Source organism: Lepisma saccharinum, chromosome 8, assembly GCF_977018435.1.
Source record: "Lepisma saccharinum chromosome 8, izLepSacc3.1, whole genome shotgun sequence".
NCBI classification, from domain to species: Eukaryota; Metazoa; Arthropoda; class Insecta; order Zygentoma; family Lepismatidae; genus Lepisma; species Lepisma saccharinum.
Window position 1 is genome coordinate 52189498 of NC_139236.1, and position 16831 is coordinate 52206328.

Genomic DNA, 16831 nt, shown 5'->3' on the forward strand with positions numbered 1-16831 from the left:
ACATGATAGTGTAGAAATATTTTCATACATTTTTATATTCTTATTGCCATCATTGCTCTGATTTTTAGATAAGATGCTGCACAGAGTTATTCTCGAGGTAAAAGATATGTAACACCCCTCCCTCTTGATTTGTCTTATGCTTGTGAAATACAATTTACTCTGATTTTAATGAAGTTCATAATAAATAACATTTAGAAACATGTTTAAGCCAAATTATAATGAATCATTAATATTACAAAATGTAAAGGTTTTTAAGATATGCCCAATTTATGAAATTTCAAAATATTCAACAACTTGAATAAGTATTTATCATCACTTATTAAAGGAGATAGCACAGTTATTAAAATGTGCACTTATTGTGTCAACCTTATATTGGCTTTATTACAATTCAATGTTGTATCATATTAGCTTATGTAGTCAGTGGTCAAAGTGGAAATTCCTGGGTGAATGGATGCTTGATTGACTTTGGGAAAAGGTGTGTGTGTGAGGGGGGGCGGGTTTGAAGACAATGAAGCATCTTTGGGGGGAGGGATGTTTACGCAAATTTTCTTAGCTGCAAGAAGTCATCCATAAGGTTTCCTCTACATTCAGTACTGTTGTATCCTTTTATATCACTTAACATTTGCTCTTGCACCTAAGGTAAATATCTACTTTAAAAGTTAGATTTTACTCTGTTTTATTTTTATTTTTGTGTACTTCAGTGCTTGCCAAGTTAATCAGAAACCTCTCGTTTGAATGCAAGGAGCTTGATATGTCATTCGTGTGCTGAAATGGCACAAATTCCTGCATTTTTTTGATTAAATTTTTTACAACTCTCTCTTTGTAACGTGTTTCATAATAGCTCATTCCTTTTTCCACATACACTTGTCCATGTTTCAACATTTGGTAGAAGAAGCTTCTTCAGTTTTCTCATATCTCAGATAATGTTTTAGTTTCGAACCATATTATAGCTTGCATAGAAATGCATAAAAAATAGGCCAAATGAATTATACAACTCCGGTAAGTAAATATGATCATGTATAAGTTGAACACATTGCTGGAAAAATGCATTCAGGGACAAGTATGTCAAAAATTGTTGTTGAATACCATAGCTTTGTAGCAGAATTATTCAACACATTGAAATAATCAATTTCGAATGGCTAAGAACCATTTGTCATGTTTGATTTCTTCAATAGCTGCCCACTGTTGCACCACCAGCAATTACATCCCTCCCCCTCTCTCTCCCTCCCTTCCTCACCCTTTCTGTCTACCTTGTTTTGTACATTTTGAATGTGTGTATCCCAAAGGTAGACTTTAGCTTTAAGTTCAAAGAGTTTTATTTATTTGCTTGCTACTGTGGGAGTTGTCAGAAATTTAATTTTTGTTGGGGAAGGTTAATGGGGGAGATATTCATGATGTAAAAGTAAGTGGTAGAAGTGACAATTATTATTTTAAACTAATAATAATAAACATTAGTTTTTATTTCCAATTCACTATTTCTTTGGGATGGACTTGCACTCAGTACACCAGATGAATGAATGTCTGGAAGGACTGCTTTTCTTTATTCTTCACATTTCATACTGTTATTGTACTGAAATTAATAGTTGTTCTGGTTTCCTATTAACTCACTATGTTTAGGGGTGGGATTCTAGACATGAAGTTTATGTTGTGTAATTTTGAAATACAAATCTCATTTTTGAATTTTGAAAACTCATGCAACCATTTATTCTTGATTAATTTATACAATACAAAAACCTGAGATTCCGACCTGGTTCATGCATTTTGCACTAACTTTTTGGGGCTAGCCCATAGTTTTTTGGAGGTTATTCGTCTAGAATGCTTAACTGAACACTGTTTCTGTTATCAACTTTAAAAACATAAGCCACTTGCTTTTGTTAAATTTTGAAGTGAATGCACCCAATTTCTGGGAGTGTATTGGGAGTCGACTGAGCAATTAGGATTAGTCATGAAGAATTAATTAATTTATGGTGCTTTAATGGAGTATGGGATTGATCATATTTTAATATTTTTTTGGTCATTTTTTGCTTTTCCAATGTTTAAAGAATCTTATATATACACTTAGTTGTTACAAAGTGGATTAAATTTGCTTCTTGTGTCAGACAATCAGTTAAGAAAGAAGCTTCTCTAGGTACATTTTTTGTTGGCTGGCAATAGGCTAACAACATGTTCAATTGAAAATTTGCGCAAAGTAGTCATTATACATTTGCAGTTTACAGAAATTTAATGAAGGGAACCAATAAGAAGTATGTGAATATATCTCAACACGTAGTGTTGATATTTGAAAGAAAATAAATAATCTTGCATGCTTTAAATTTCATACCTCTTTACTGGTTTCTCTCCTGTTTTTTTCATACACTCCTCCCCAAGAAATACATTGGGAATATGAAAAGAGAAACGAAACATTTAGTTTCCTTATACATCATATACAGAAATATTTTATCCTGTCCCATATCACTATTGTATGAGTGCCCATGTAATGTACCTCTAATAAATTTTGATGTTCCCTTATTTAATTCTGGGTTCAATAGCCGGTGGAGGCACATATAGTGGTTCGGATCCCATTTTAAACTGTAGGTCCAGTCCCAATTAGCCTTACTGTGCATAAAGTGGACTTAAAACATTAACTCAATCAATCAGTCAACCTTTATTTAATTGTGTGTGTGAATCCTGTAGATTCCCATTTTGAATTCCCTTTGTAAATAAATTGTAAAAACTTGTATAAGTGTGTTATATCACATGATAAATATGTTTGTTAATATCAGTTATAGCGTAAATTAACATTTCTGTCCAAGTTCAAGTCTTCCCTATGCAGGGCTGACATCTTGATTGTTTTGAATGTTGCCCATTTTGCTAAGCATTATTATCTAATATTGCTCTTCAAGTTCATTCCAAATTAAATACACAATTGAAATGGAAGAACAATTGCCCAACACAAACAAAAAGACTCAACTTGTATGTTGCCATGTAAGATTAAGGGCACAGGGTACAGTTCCCCATAGTTGCATATCTATTTCACTTCTGCTGAAATGCACTTGAATATTGAAAAGAAGCTTGCATTGTTTCGTAGCGTATATATATATATATATATATATATATATATATATATATATTTCCTTGTATGGCAGAGACAAGCAGCTCTTTGTTTATTATTAAGCTAGATAAAGGCTATTAGAAATGAGTTTACATTCCCATGCATTTCCTATGGAGAATGAAAGCATCCCTTCTTTAGCTTGATGTTTTCACTATTCAAAGCAACATTTTGGTATTTCTGGTCTGACATAATTTTCTTTTACCACTCTCCTTTCTGTTCATGTGCTATTTTGCAGTTCTATGTTAGAAGATTGTGTTGATTTCAGTAATAAAGAAGAAAATTAATGAACTTTTACACATTGTATTAAAAAGTATTTTATGAGCATTGGCCTAGGCCATGATGCAAGTGGGAAGTGCAGAGTTCCCACTGATTTTTATCACAGTGGAGGTAATTTTTTAATCACCGCACTCCGGCAGCCTTCAGGTATCGATTCTTGAGAGGCTGAGCTGCCCCAGAACCACCCATGAGCCGTTCTTCTGAGATCACCGACGCTAAGAATTTCTTGTCTGTCAGTCAGGTGACCTGCTGACAGGACCACCATCTTCAGTAGTATATATTGTTTTTACCTCTGAGCCTGCATTACAAAAGTGATAAGATATATATATTTTCCCAAATCTGGTATCATTCTTGAAATGTACATTACTTAAGGAGGCTGAGTAAAATATTTGAGAAAAATATATAAGAAATATTTGCAAAAAAAATTTGGATATCTATTTTTAGATTATGGATCACAGCCAATATGATAAATATAGAGGAGATGTATCATGACCCAGGTCAACATTGGATTTAACATTCTTTTACATTTGTATTGAATAATTTTGTTCTCATTCCACACATATTCAGTGCAATACACATGTATATAAAAGATTTGTGCCTCTCGAACAAATCATATATAATGATCGATTCATAACTTTGCTGCCAGAGGTTCTGGTTGGAGTCTTATGTGCCATTATGAGTGTTTGGGATTTGTTCTTTTATCTGTTCATCATTCATCCTCATAATTATAATTGTACCAAATGGGTAGAGAATCTCGATATCAAATTAGTAAATACGAAAGACAAAAACTCCTCTGGTGGGAGACCTCGTGGGCTGTTATGCCATGGGTTATTATTATGAAGACAAAACTAAAAAGCAAGTTGAAGATTATATTAATTGATGAACTTGTAACAGAATTGGTCCCATTTTCTGATTACTGGCTGTTTGTGATGCAGAGCAGACTTGACAAATTTGTGCATTTACACACAGCTAGAATTTATTTTTATTTGGTCTGTCGTTCATACTTAAGGAAAAAATGTATGTTAGCTTATTTACTTTGCTTTTTGAACATAAGTTTCTGGTGCATAGTAATATGCGATACACACACACAGGTTGTGTGTTCTATATTTAATCACCTTAGCTGCAGTAGATCTCCTTGCTGCTGTTGCAATCTTTATAAATTATTGTTAAAAAGAAGGTGCCCCAGCTTGCAAAGAAGAATTGCTGTAAATGAGAAAATGTGGACTTTGTCAGTCTTGGTGTTATAACTCTCTCCCATAGATATATTGTTAGAGCCACTGGACAAAGTACTGAACTTGAGCTCCATAATCAAGTTGACCCTCAAGAGAATTTTACACTTATGTAGGGAAAGAATATTTTTAACAACCTAGGGATAATGGATAAATCTGGATAACAAATTTCCATATTTTACATTATCCTGGTACTTGTTTTGGAAGAAACCAATGTTGAATATCCTTAAAATGGTTACCTGGATTTAATAAATTACAAATAATATTATTTTGTATTTTTTGGGCCAGCAGTTAGCATGACTTGTTGATAAACCATAAAATTTAATTCCATATCGCAGATAAGATTTACGGTACATGTTCTTATGAGTTTATTCTTGCAGTTATTTTATTGTTTCCTTGCCAATTCTCATCCAAGTTATTAACTTAGAGTGATAGAAAACCATAAGAATTCCAGAAAAAGATATACATATTATTTTATTGATGTTTTATAATTTTCTTAATATTGATCTGGTGTGACACAACATACCTTCCCACGCCTTGGACTGAAATTTTTTCTTCTTCACTATTTAATATTATAAGCAGTACATTTCTTCTTATTACAAACTTCTTATTCACATCAGATTTGGTGGCTTTGAAAGATGAAACCATTACTATTAATTATTTTATTGAATTAATTTCAATATAAATAGTTGTTAATTTGTTGTATATGTGCATTTGTTCCAAGGTGGCTAATTGTTTATATGTTATTTATAAACCTTGGAACTGATTCAATTAAAGTGTAATTCTTCTTTCCACTCCAATGGGCCTGATGGTGAGACCAAGAAGTTTATGATATGCAACCACATGTAATAAGGAATGTGCCCTTTATAACATTAAGCAGTCAATGAAAATTTATTTTGGTGTTTCTTTTTAGTCTTCACGACTACTAAGTTTGCAGCTTTCGTGCATATTGAGCAACCAGGGGTCATGGTCTTGTTTCACACACAGTTTACAATTCTCTTCACCTTTGGAGAATTTTATTGTAAAGTCTTCATTTGCTGATGTGGAGTACTTGGTACAACAAGGCATAAATCTCCCTACCTGTCTGTTTACAATGGTGAGGACTATCATTAAATTAGTTGGTGAATGTACTCTTTTGCAACAAACCTGGATAATCGTATGAATAAAAAGAGGAAAAGAAGAGCAGAGTGATATTCAAGGAGAAAAGTGCTGCATTAGCCACTGAGAAACAGAATGAATGGAAGTTTGCAGGTCAGAAGTCATGAGGAGGAATCTGCATAATCCCAGAAAGCAATATAGGCTACACGTACTAGGAAACACAAGAGGATAATAATTGATTGATGATTTGATTGATTAATTTTATTTTACTTCGCTTTTGTGCCACTTTTGGCTAGTTTGCGAAGATGGGGATGAGTGATGACATGATGAAATTGATGAACACAAACATCCATGCCGAGGCTGGGATTCGAACCCAGGACCCCTGGCATCGTAGCATGATGTGCTAACCACCCGCAACAGGAGCCGGCACAAGAGGATAATGGAATCACCCATTGTGTACGTTGTGAAGAATAATTCATGATCTAAAAGTGAAAAATATTTGTATTCCAATCATTATTGACGTGAGGAGAATAATACAGAAACTGTGGAATACATCATAATTCCCAATAGATGAATTTTAAGTTATGAAGTAGTAGTATCGCAGTGTGCAGTGGGGTAAGAGCAAGTAATTTTTGATATGGAGAAGAACTATTTTTCTTTACCATTTAAACCACTGCATTATTAAAATGTCTTACAAGAGTATGTCAATATTGTGTTTAGAAGATTAGTTCTTATATAACCAGTAAGACTTTCAGTGAGAGCAGATGGAGTAGGGAAAGGGCAAAGGAAAGACCACGATATTGATGGAAAGATCTGGTTAGGGCATCCTGCAAAGGTGAGCCCTCAGCACCCTTAGTCATCTGCACGATTCAGGAGAATAGGAAAGAGAGGAGTGATGAAATAACAGAAGAAATGTGGCAAGGATTGAATTGTGTCCAGATTGAAAGCAGTCAGAAGTACGTAACTTTCATTGTGCTGAAGTGTTGATATGGAGTATGAAAAGTACATCTTTCAAATATTTACTCCAGATTTCTTAATGGCTTTATATAAATTTAGATTGTATGATACAAATACATTATTTACCCACCATTTTCTCATGCTGGAAATTAAATATAAGGACTGTTCATTTTTAGCATAAAGTTTTTTTGGAACCCAAATGTTTACGATCTTTTAGACTTTTGAAATTGTGTTAAAAATTATTGCTCCAACATGCATTAGCATATTTCTTAAAGCCAGCATATATTTATTAGAGGTAGAAACTTCACCAATAAGTGCATTGTGTTAAGTAATTTGCAAAACATAAAACTTTCTAATTAATAGAATTATTACAATTTGTAGGAAGAGATACATAAAACCTTACACTTGAAAATATCAAATGATGCTTGAAGCTTGTTTTGTTTTATATACAAAAACATTCTAAAATAAATGTTACATGGTGTGTTTTTTTACTCGCAGGTACATTTTAAAGATATGTTGTGACTAATTTGATGTAAAGCCACTCCGCATGAGTTTACTTTGTCATGTAGATTGTAAATATTAGACACTGCTATTGGCAATCCACCGATTTTTGATTATCTGAAGGAATTTTACAATCTGAAGTTTGAGCTACTGGTGGATCTCTTATGGTGACAAAACAACATAATAATCCACTTGTCTGTTGTTTAACCTGGGGAATATCCCCAGGTGCCTCCTCTCATGGGTGCTCGTGCACTATAACCGCATGTTCACTATGAGTAACATGTTCACTATGAGTAACGTGTTCACTGTGAGTAACATGTTCACTATGATCTGTACGGTCACTATGATCTGTATTGTTTTTAACGGGGGAAAATTCTTCTAACACACACTTGATAGCATTCACATCATCATTACTTTCGGATGTCACATTGGCAGGTTCCGAGCCTGGTTTGTTATCTATATCCGTCAACACTGTCATCATCGTCCGTGAAATTTCTTCGTCGTCATCACTATGCATGAGTGTGAAAGGTAGTTTCAGAGCAACCTCACCACCCATTGCACTTAAAATTAGTTTCACTTTTACATAGTACGACACATAAATTGCAAACACATTTCGATCATCCTGAGCATTTTTTGTAACTGTTGAGGCCAGGGAATTTCCTGCTTTGCTGTATGAATCTTCAAGAGCGATCCAGTTTTTTGTGGTACCTTTCACTGGTTGCATCGAGTATGTTTTTTTCAAAGACGCCCCTGGTAAGATAGGGCATTCTTCTTGGCTGTTGATCTGTGCTACAACATTTTTAAACTTGCCATTTGAGAACATGCATACGTCTACATGTTGTACAATGAATACCTGCAAAGGAGAAAGTAAATTTAGTTATATAATATTCATGCACATTTCTCTTTGTACGTTTCTTTTGTATTAGTTGAATCTATTTTTCTTTGTGTTAGGTAGAAATTTTAATAAAAAAAATTAAATAAACACTCCTCATTTATAATCCATCCAGTGTTCAAAGCATGCACAGTATCACACCAATGAGACACACTTTAATAATGCATCTATATCAGAGAATTTGTAAATAGAATCCCATTGATTATTATTCATTTCGAAAACACTTAAGGCTTTTTTTATTCCTTTGTGTCAATGCACTCATAAGGAAATTATAAAAATTAACACTGTGTAAAATAAGGACCAGCATGATGACAATAAATTTTGTATGTGAATTTAAAGACATGATCATAAAAAAAAAAAATTTTTACATCATTTTTGGAGAGAAAATAGCTGATCTAAAAATGTTTTGACAGTTCCTGCTGTAGTGTATTCCTAAGGGTTTATGTGAATTAAAACTAAATTCTTATTAATGACATGAAATTATATTTGAGTTTTATACAAAATATATATAAAGGAAATGTTTTCATAAACAAACTATTATTTTATATTGTATGAAAAATATTAGAAGCCTTGTCCTTCTTTTCAGTGCTCCAGTCCTTCAAATGAGAGCTTGGTTTTTGTATAAGTGAACTCCAGTTTTGTGCAAGAACGAAATCCACATATTGATTTTAACTTAAATTTTGAGTTTCCAACTTCGATTTTAACCTACTTTCTTTTCATATGAAGATGAGCTGAAATACTGAAGAGAAAGTGAACACTACGATGAAGAAATTTGCTTTATGAAATGTGTAAGTTGGCAGTTTTAAAGCACTTTACCTTTATTCGCCGTACAGTCTTGTTGCTATTATTAGTGACAAGCACATCAACCAGTACATTCTCTCCATGATTGTAGAGACCCTTATTGAGAGATGCTTGCAGCCACACTCGCCCATCACTCAACAAGAAGGGCTTTTCAATCACAGCGTGTGGTGCTTCTATGTTCGGAGTGGAACTTGCATTTTGCAGAACACGAATACCCATTCTCACGGTGCTTCTTCTGTGTGGCTTTTCATCTGCACGTTCTCCTGAAATACATGAGTATTTTGATATTGTGATTTAACATGTAGATGTATGTGATCGGGGTATTGTGTACATTTTACAGTATTTGTTACCTATACATTCATATTGTATTTTTATGGTTTTTAAATTATTACTAGTGGTACCTTAGGTATATGATATGAAACTTTCAAGTTGAGAGTTTTACATTATAGTGATATTTTGTTCTGAGCTTCCTAACCAGAAAATTGGGAGTGTTGACTCCCCCCCCCCTCCCTCTTCTAGATCAGGTTTGGAACTACCTACAAAGAAAATGTAAATGACTCAGAACTAGTCTTTACAAAGTATAACATCAGTGGCGGCGATTGGGTTCCAAAACCGGGGAAGGGGGGGGGGGGGGGGCAAGGTGCCAAAACTTGGGGGACAAAGACAGTAAGTAGTACATTCCCCTTTGTAGATAAGGGTTAGCATCGTGCCGGGAAAAAATTGCGAAAAGTGGGGGTGGCAGGCCCCCCTAATCGCCGCCACTGTTGATTGATGTGTTTTAAGTCCACTTTACGCACAGTAAGGCTAATCGGGATTGGACCTACAGTTTAAAGTGTGATCCGAACCACTGTGTGCTTCCATCGGGTAACACCGTATAAATTTCTATATTTCTCTCTTTTACATTTGGAGCCACATGGAAGACTTAGTTTACAAGACACCTGTAAACTCGCAAGAAGAGGCCAGGGAGAGGATCTTAACAGCTGGTCAACACAGCAAGGACACCATCACATCACGAGTTAAAAGAAGAAATGTCCGTAAAAACCTGCGTGCCTGCATTCGTAACGGAGGTGCCAACTTTGAGGAAGACGTGTAATGTTCTTTAATTGTATTGTTCATTGATTCCATTCACATGAAGATGAATGAAGTATTATTTCTTGTACACAAATGTGACTGTTAGCAACATTTGTACCTTGTTGGATAGCTGATGACACAAGGAAGTAATTTAAGTAATTTGTACGCTTCGTGTCATACCATTTTTGTTATTAATATGTTGCCAAGTAAACTAAGATTGTAAGTTTAGATCCACCCATTACTTACATGTGATTGTTATTTGGGACAAACTTTTTTCCAACCAACCACTTATTTGTTAGCTATCAGAAAACGTTGAAATATGTGCCATACAATGAACTGTTTTTTCTCAATTCGTATTTTTATGTGGAAAATTGTCATTTTAAAAAACAAAAAACAATAGAAATTCGATTATCTCGAAAACTACTAATTTTCGGACGGAGTATCACATAGTCAAATTTATTGCAAATTGCCTCTACTTTAACCCCTTTCTGGGAATACATCTAATACAGGTCACCCTGTATATACGTGTATATACACATACATACATACACACACACACACACACACACACACACACCCAAGATTTGTAGACTCACGTCTCCTGTGAGCTCCATCTGGTTAGACAAATGCATTGAATTGAATTGTTGTTTTATGTCCACTTCGTGCACGAAAAAGCTAATGGGGACTGGACCTACAGTTTAATGTGGGATCCGAACCACCGTGCCTTCACCAAGTATCGAACCTGGGACCCCTTGATTACAAGAGGACGACGTTACCACTACGCCATCGGGGAAGCCCTGGTTAGACAAATGAAAACAAAAGATCTATGCGACTTTATGGTAGAGACGGGACTGTTTGCCCCTAAACTGTAAGTGCGGGTAAAGTTTAGTTTTCATTAATCAAAGACAATTTGAAACTTCGTAGGAAAAGTGTTGGACGCTGACTGCTATTTTCAGAATCGAGCATTGTGCCTTTCCAGGCGTTTCATCCTCTATACTTGTCTGGGCCATCAGGGGCACGTCTCCTCATAATTTAATAAAGTCGCTGGAGGCTACAACTTCACTGGAAGCAGCTCGTCTCTAGCCTTTCCCTGTTCGGTGGGACGTCTCTCACGCGTCTTCGGCCTCGTTTAATATTCTCGCTCAGACGAACTGCCAAGCTGTGTGATTGCCTTGAAAGGGTTGATCCCCCCCTCGCAGGAAAGCTTTTCTTGATCTTTGAACTTGAGTGCCTTCCGCCTGCGCTTTCCGAAATGGACAGCATTAGACGCCACGCTCACCCACGCATTTTGTACTAGGAACGGTGTAAAACGTGTCTAGGGAACGGAACTTTATGTGCTAAATAACTCAGAAATATTTCTTTTTTTTGTCTCATAAATGTTGAAAATATGTGACAAAAATTAAAAAAACATTTGGTAACAAAAACAAAGTATTACATGCATTTTAAACACCTGAAATCAGTTTCTAAATGCTTACCTCTTTAGTGAGCTATTTTTTGGAAGAGTTGCAGTGGATCACCATAGTTTTTTTTTCAAATTCTCCATTGTAAATCTGTGACGATTATCTCTAAAAAGGATCTTATATTGTGAGATAGATCGCTCCACGTCACAAGAAACAATTCTTGCATATTTGAAGCACGAATGCCACTAACGCTGAAGTTTTCCAAAGCTTCCTCTACTTCACCTCCTTCCAAAACACATGCAATTTGGCACAGTGTTTGAAAACCTTGGTTTTTCCCAAAAATATCTACATTTAGACATTAGCACTTGTGCGTTAGATCCAGTAGGGGTAATATTTTCCCCCAATAGGATCGTAGGCGAGGCGCTAGAAGTCTGCCAGCGAGCGTGTTCAAAGACAAAAAAAAACCTAACACTCGATATGAAAGAGGTGCGGAGAATAAACCTTTTTTCCTTCGAGGATTTCGAGGTAGCTGAAGACAATGAGCGATGTTATGTATTTGAAAGGAAAATTTGCAAAATATGTATTTATATACGGAAAACTGGAAAATATGTGTTTTTATGTAAAATAAAATTTGCTGTGTTAACATAGCTATGATCAGAATTTTGACAAAAACGAGGGTCTCTATCTTATCGCAGAAAAAAACATTTATTTACCTAAAGTTCCGTTCCCTAGTAATCACGCATCTAGGTCGTCGGATTATGATCGCGTAATCATGTCATTTGCTATCTTTTGCCAGTGGCAAAACTATAATAGAATTGTACCTGTTTGTAATTTTGAATCAAGATTAAAATAGAAGTTTATATACGTGCGTGGTAATTATTTGTCACCGGAGAATAATAAATATACAAGGAGAGTCAGAAGTATGGCTACACGTTTGAACTAAATGTAGTGGAGGCAAATGGTGAATGGTATATTAAACTTGAAACTTCATTTTTTTCATTTCAGATAATACTCACGCATCCGAGCTTACGTCATTAGCAAAGCATGCAGCGTGGGCAATTCCATACCAGAATGATCGTGAGACCGGCGAGACGTGATTTTAACGTAACATTGTTGCCGTCGATTGTGGGAAAGTGGAGAAAACGGCTGCTTTCATCCAATCCTTTACTTTTAGTCCATTGCTGTGCACACGGCTCTTACGATCATTCTGGTATGCAATTGCCCACGCTGCATCTGTAACTTGCTGCTTCATGTTCAGCACAATCTTGGCTAATGACGTAAGCTCGGGCGCGTGACTATTATCTGAAATGAAAAATGAAGTTTCAAGTTTAATATACCATTCAGCATTTCTCTCCACATTGTACAGTAACACACTACATTTACTTCAGATGTGTAGCCATATTTCTGATTCACCCTCTACGTATAAAATATACGTATAAACTGTGGCTCCGTACATAAAAAAACATGTACAAAATGTTGGTGTTTAATAATTTTAAAATAGCCAGCCACTTCTGTGACAATACGTTGAGTAGTCAACTCATGGTCTCGTCACCGAAGGTTCTGGTTTCGAGTCCCATCTGGACATGGTTGTTTCTTTTGTTACTGTCCCATGAACCATGTCATCTTCATCGCCACAATAGCAAACGTTTCAGAAGAGCGACACAAATAATAAAAATGGAAAATAGAAAAAATGGACTCCCTTTATGATGCGAGCATACGATTGCTTGAATCTATGTGCCTCTCCTATGGCGTAGTGGTAACATCGTTACCCTGTAGTCAAGGGTACCGGGTTCGTTCACTTCATATAAATTAACAGCCCAGCTTGGCGATGACAGAGTTCTAGAGCCAAATTGAAAAATATCGCGACTCGAGTATAATGGCCGTCCAAATTCTTAACGTGTCATAGTGTAGAACAAATGCGGGTGGGAAGATTGTGAATGAGTTCAGTAGTGTAGAGTAGAAAGCGTTATGGGCGTTATAATTCACCCGTTGGCTGAGTGCTTGTACGATTAAAACGTGGCGAGCTAAGGCCTGCCGCTACCCCAGGATGGGACAGGGCTTACGGCTTAAACGACATTGCCACGTTGCCCTGTCACTGATTTTTCGCGATCGGCGACAAGCACAAGTTTTCGTACATATAACGCAACATCTTAACCACGTGACAATTTTCTCCATAGCAACCGTCTATTTCTTGAGTTGGAGTGTTTGTTTTAAGTCCACTTTGTCGCACAGATATGCCAGTTGGACTGGACCTACAGTTTAAAGTGGGGTCTGAACCACTATGTGCCTCCACCGGGTATCGAACCCGGGATCCCTTAATTGCAAGGCGACGACGTTACCATTACGCCATTGTGGAAGCCCCTTCCTTCTTTCCATGACAGGACCTTGGATACTGTATGTAATTTCCTTACAAACTTTCTTCTTTCCGTGAGAGGACCTTATATAGTGTATATACTTTTCTCACAAACTTGCTCATGCCGAGCACAAACACCAACATGATGACCCTATTTTTTGATAATGATTTAACCTAGAAAGAAAAAGGGGCATCGTCAAATACCTGAAGCGTGAAGTGCACTCCCTCTATATCAACACAGTTCACGATTTAGTTTTGCTATCGCTTCATGCAAAACGATTTCTCGCTCCAGATTTATACAGTCTTCGGAGTCTACAGAGATAAGACTTTGAAACAGTGCCCAGATGAAAAGAGCAGATGTCGTAGAAACTGAATGTTTGATACTCGCGTGCAGCGAATGCTCCCAGTCTTCAATCTTAAATGTCAAGCAGATCACGAACGACGCATACCAAATGCAGAGTAAAGTTGCGTCGCAGTTGTGCAAGGAATGTTATGTGCTTGGCGCGAATAATTCAGGGCTTTAATCCTATCTTTTTTCAATGTACTCTGCACCCATGAGACTACGTATGCGTGAAAGCAATGACATGTATTTATTGTAAGTTATGAAATTACATGCATACAGTACAGTGCCCGGTGCAAAACGGATTCATCCTTTCCAATCTCTCACACATCAAACCGTACATCAATGTAAGATGGATCGCATTTTTTTGTCTTTCGAACCGTCAGGCAGTGAGAAGTCAGTCTTGCAATAGCTGTCAAAAGACATATAACTTTCAAATTTTGGAGTTTCGGTTTCTTGCACACTAGGTTTTCTTTGTCGAGTATTGCAAGTTCTTTGTGTGCTATTCTTAAGAGTGCATCTATTCAATTTCAGGTTTTTGAGGGGTTTAAAGAACTTCCCTTTTGACATTTTTTTGAAGGTAGCTGGAATTTTCGATGCACCAGTATCATAACTTTATAGCTAAAATTGCTACTTCTTTCCAGTGCGTCTAAAATTTACTCCGAAACAGTACTTTTAGCGTCCAATGCATGGTCTGGATAGTACAATCAACAGCAAATGAATTAGGAGAAAAAAGATTTTCTCGACGAAAAATGAGTTGGCAATGCTGCGAACACCGAGGCATTTGTGATAAGACGCTTGAGGAGCCTCAAGCAAAGTTTTCTCAACGCACAACTTCAGTACCGAAGGTCATTTCGATCGGGAACTTTCGGGAGCATGTCGTCTGTCTACCTCTACACAGTTCTCCCCAAATGCCTGTTTGAAAATGATCTGGTGTTCACTTTTTTTTTTGCCAACGTAGTTCTGACATTGCAGTAATGTTACAATATTTTTTTTTTTTATTTTGCTTTGTTTTTACCATGACACATTTATAATTTGTCGCAACTATGAGGATGGATGATAATTACATTAAATTGATAAGGAAACACTGCAGAGATAGAACTCCATGCCGAGACCAGGCCTCGAACTCGGAAGCAAGAGCGGGGAAGTTTAGTCACATCGTTCCAACTCTCGGCCACGAGTTAGCTTATAATTATTTGTAATTGCTAAGGAGTATTTCATCGTATATTCATACCTAATATCTGTTTCTGGACACTTAATTTATGAGTAGTATTAGATCCAAAATGTGTTCGTCGGGGAGAATCCGCATTTTGTTTGACGGGGCGTTTTGGGAGGCACATCTCGTTCATATCCCAGAAACAATTAGAGTAAAAATTGACATGTGTGAAAGTTTAAGAAATGTGTGAATGATGGGGGATACTACCGAATAGGTGTATTCCTTTTTTTTTTTTAAAAAATACAGGCCTGGGCATTGTTTTTTGTGTGCTTTTATCATATCATGACTCATCCTCATCGTCCTGATTCTTTCAACCAGAGGTGTTCACCCTCGTGAGGGCAGACCTCACCCTCCGGAAGACTTGTGAGGGTGAGGGCGGTGGAGGGTGAGGGAGTTTGATTCCAAATGAACACCTCTGCTTTCAACACGTCTAGTATCCGCATATGCTACTGAATTTTTACTTACGAAATTTCATCGCCGATTCTTCTCATACGAAGTGAAATTGGTATTTGTTTCGGAAAACTTACAGGTGTAAATTATCTTCCCAGTAGAGTAATCAGAGTGCTAGGCACGATAATTGTCATTATTATTGTTTATACTGTATAACCAATAGCATAGTTACGTAAGTTTCAATGAATGATGTAACCCCTTATCACCTTACCAATAATCATAACCAATATTAACACTCGAATCTAAGTCAATTGAATATACAGCTTGGCGAGGGGGGGGGGGCGGAAATGACAATTTTTCCATCCCATGAATAAGCCTATAGCGTCCCTGGGCTAGTGTGCTGCATAATTTCTACATTTAATTTGAGAAATCATTTTAAAAGATCTATATTTTTGTTCCTCAGGTCCCAGGAGCTTAACAAAACTATCCTTAACTAGTAGCCTAAATGTTAACAACCCTGAAACTTTTGGGGCCAAGTGTCCCTCTTTCAGATGCCAGAAATTGAACCCTAAAATAATAATTCTGAATTTACGAATAGTAGCGTGTTGAATGGCAGTGGGTAATTAGAGGTGCTGTGCGTATTATTGCTTTACGAATTCATTTTCGTTCTGAAGAAAGTTGCCACTCCGATACAGACAGAATATTTCGAAAAGTCCTTAATCATTCTGAGTCTGAGTTTTATGCACAAATAGGTATACCGGGACGAGATCTACAGTTTAAACTAAAATCCGAATCACTATGTGCCTCCACCAGGCATCGAACCGAGAACTCCTTGATTACAATGCGGCGACGATTCCCTTGCGCCATCGTGGAGGCTCTCTTAATCAGCTGCATATGCATAAATTAGTATAAATTAATATAAAGTATATTTCTCATACTACATAGAATTCATTATCACTACAGTCGGAGAAAATAGTTTTAGAGAAAATTGAAAATAGAGGAATATCTATCGCTCTTTTCGTTTTACTATTTCTTATAAAATCAGAAGCATTTCACATCACTGTCACAATCTACAGCCGCTATTGAATGCAGAAACAGCAATACTTCAAACTTTGAAATCGGCACCGAGGGTGATATTTTTGTTATTTCACGTCACTGTTCTACCAGTCTCGGATAATCGCAATGATGAAGGTTGAAGATGTGATAGATGGAAGTG

The 16831-nt window shown here is 36.5% G+C and overlaps 2 protein-coding genes across 2 annotated transcripts in view; one reads left to right on the plus strand and one right to left on the minus strand.

Moving 5' to 3' along the window:
• The window catches only part of LOC145991001 (14 kDa phosphohistidine phosphatase-like), a 665202-nt gene that overhangs the window by 42848 nt on the left and 605523 nt on the right, over positions 1-16831 (plus strand). The window lies entirely within an intron of this gene.
• The window catches only part of LOC145991000 (phosrestin-2-like), a 343551-nt gene continuing 329813 nt past the window's right edge, over positions 3094-16831 (minus strand). Inside the window, exons 6-7 of the mRNA XM_083126651.1 lie at positions 8861-9108; positions 3094-8005 (exon numbers count right to left, since the gene is read on the minus strand). Coding sequence (XP_082982777.1) covers positions 7388-8005; positions 8861-9108 — 866 coding nt within the window. The 3' untranslated portion in view covers positions 3094-7387. The remainder of the gene's footprint in view (positions 8006-8860; positions 9109-16831) is intronic.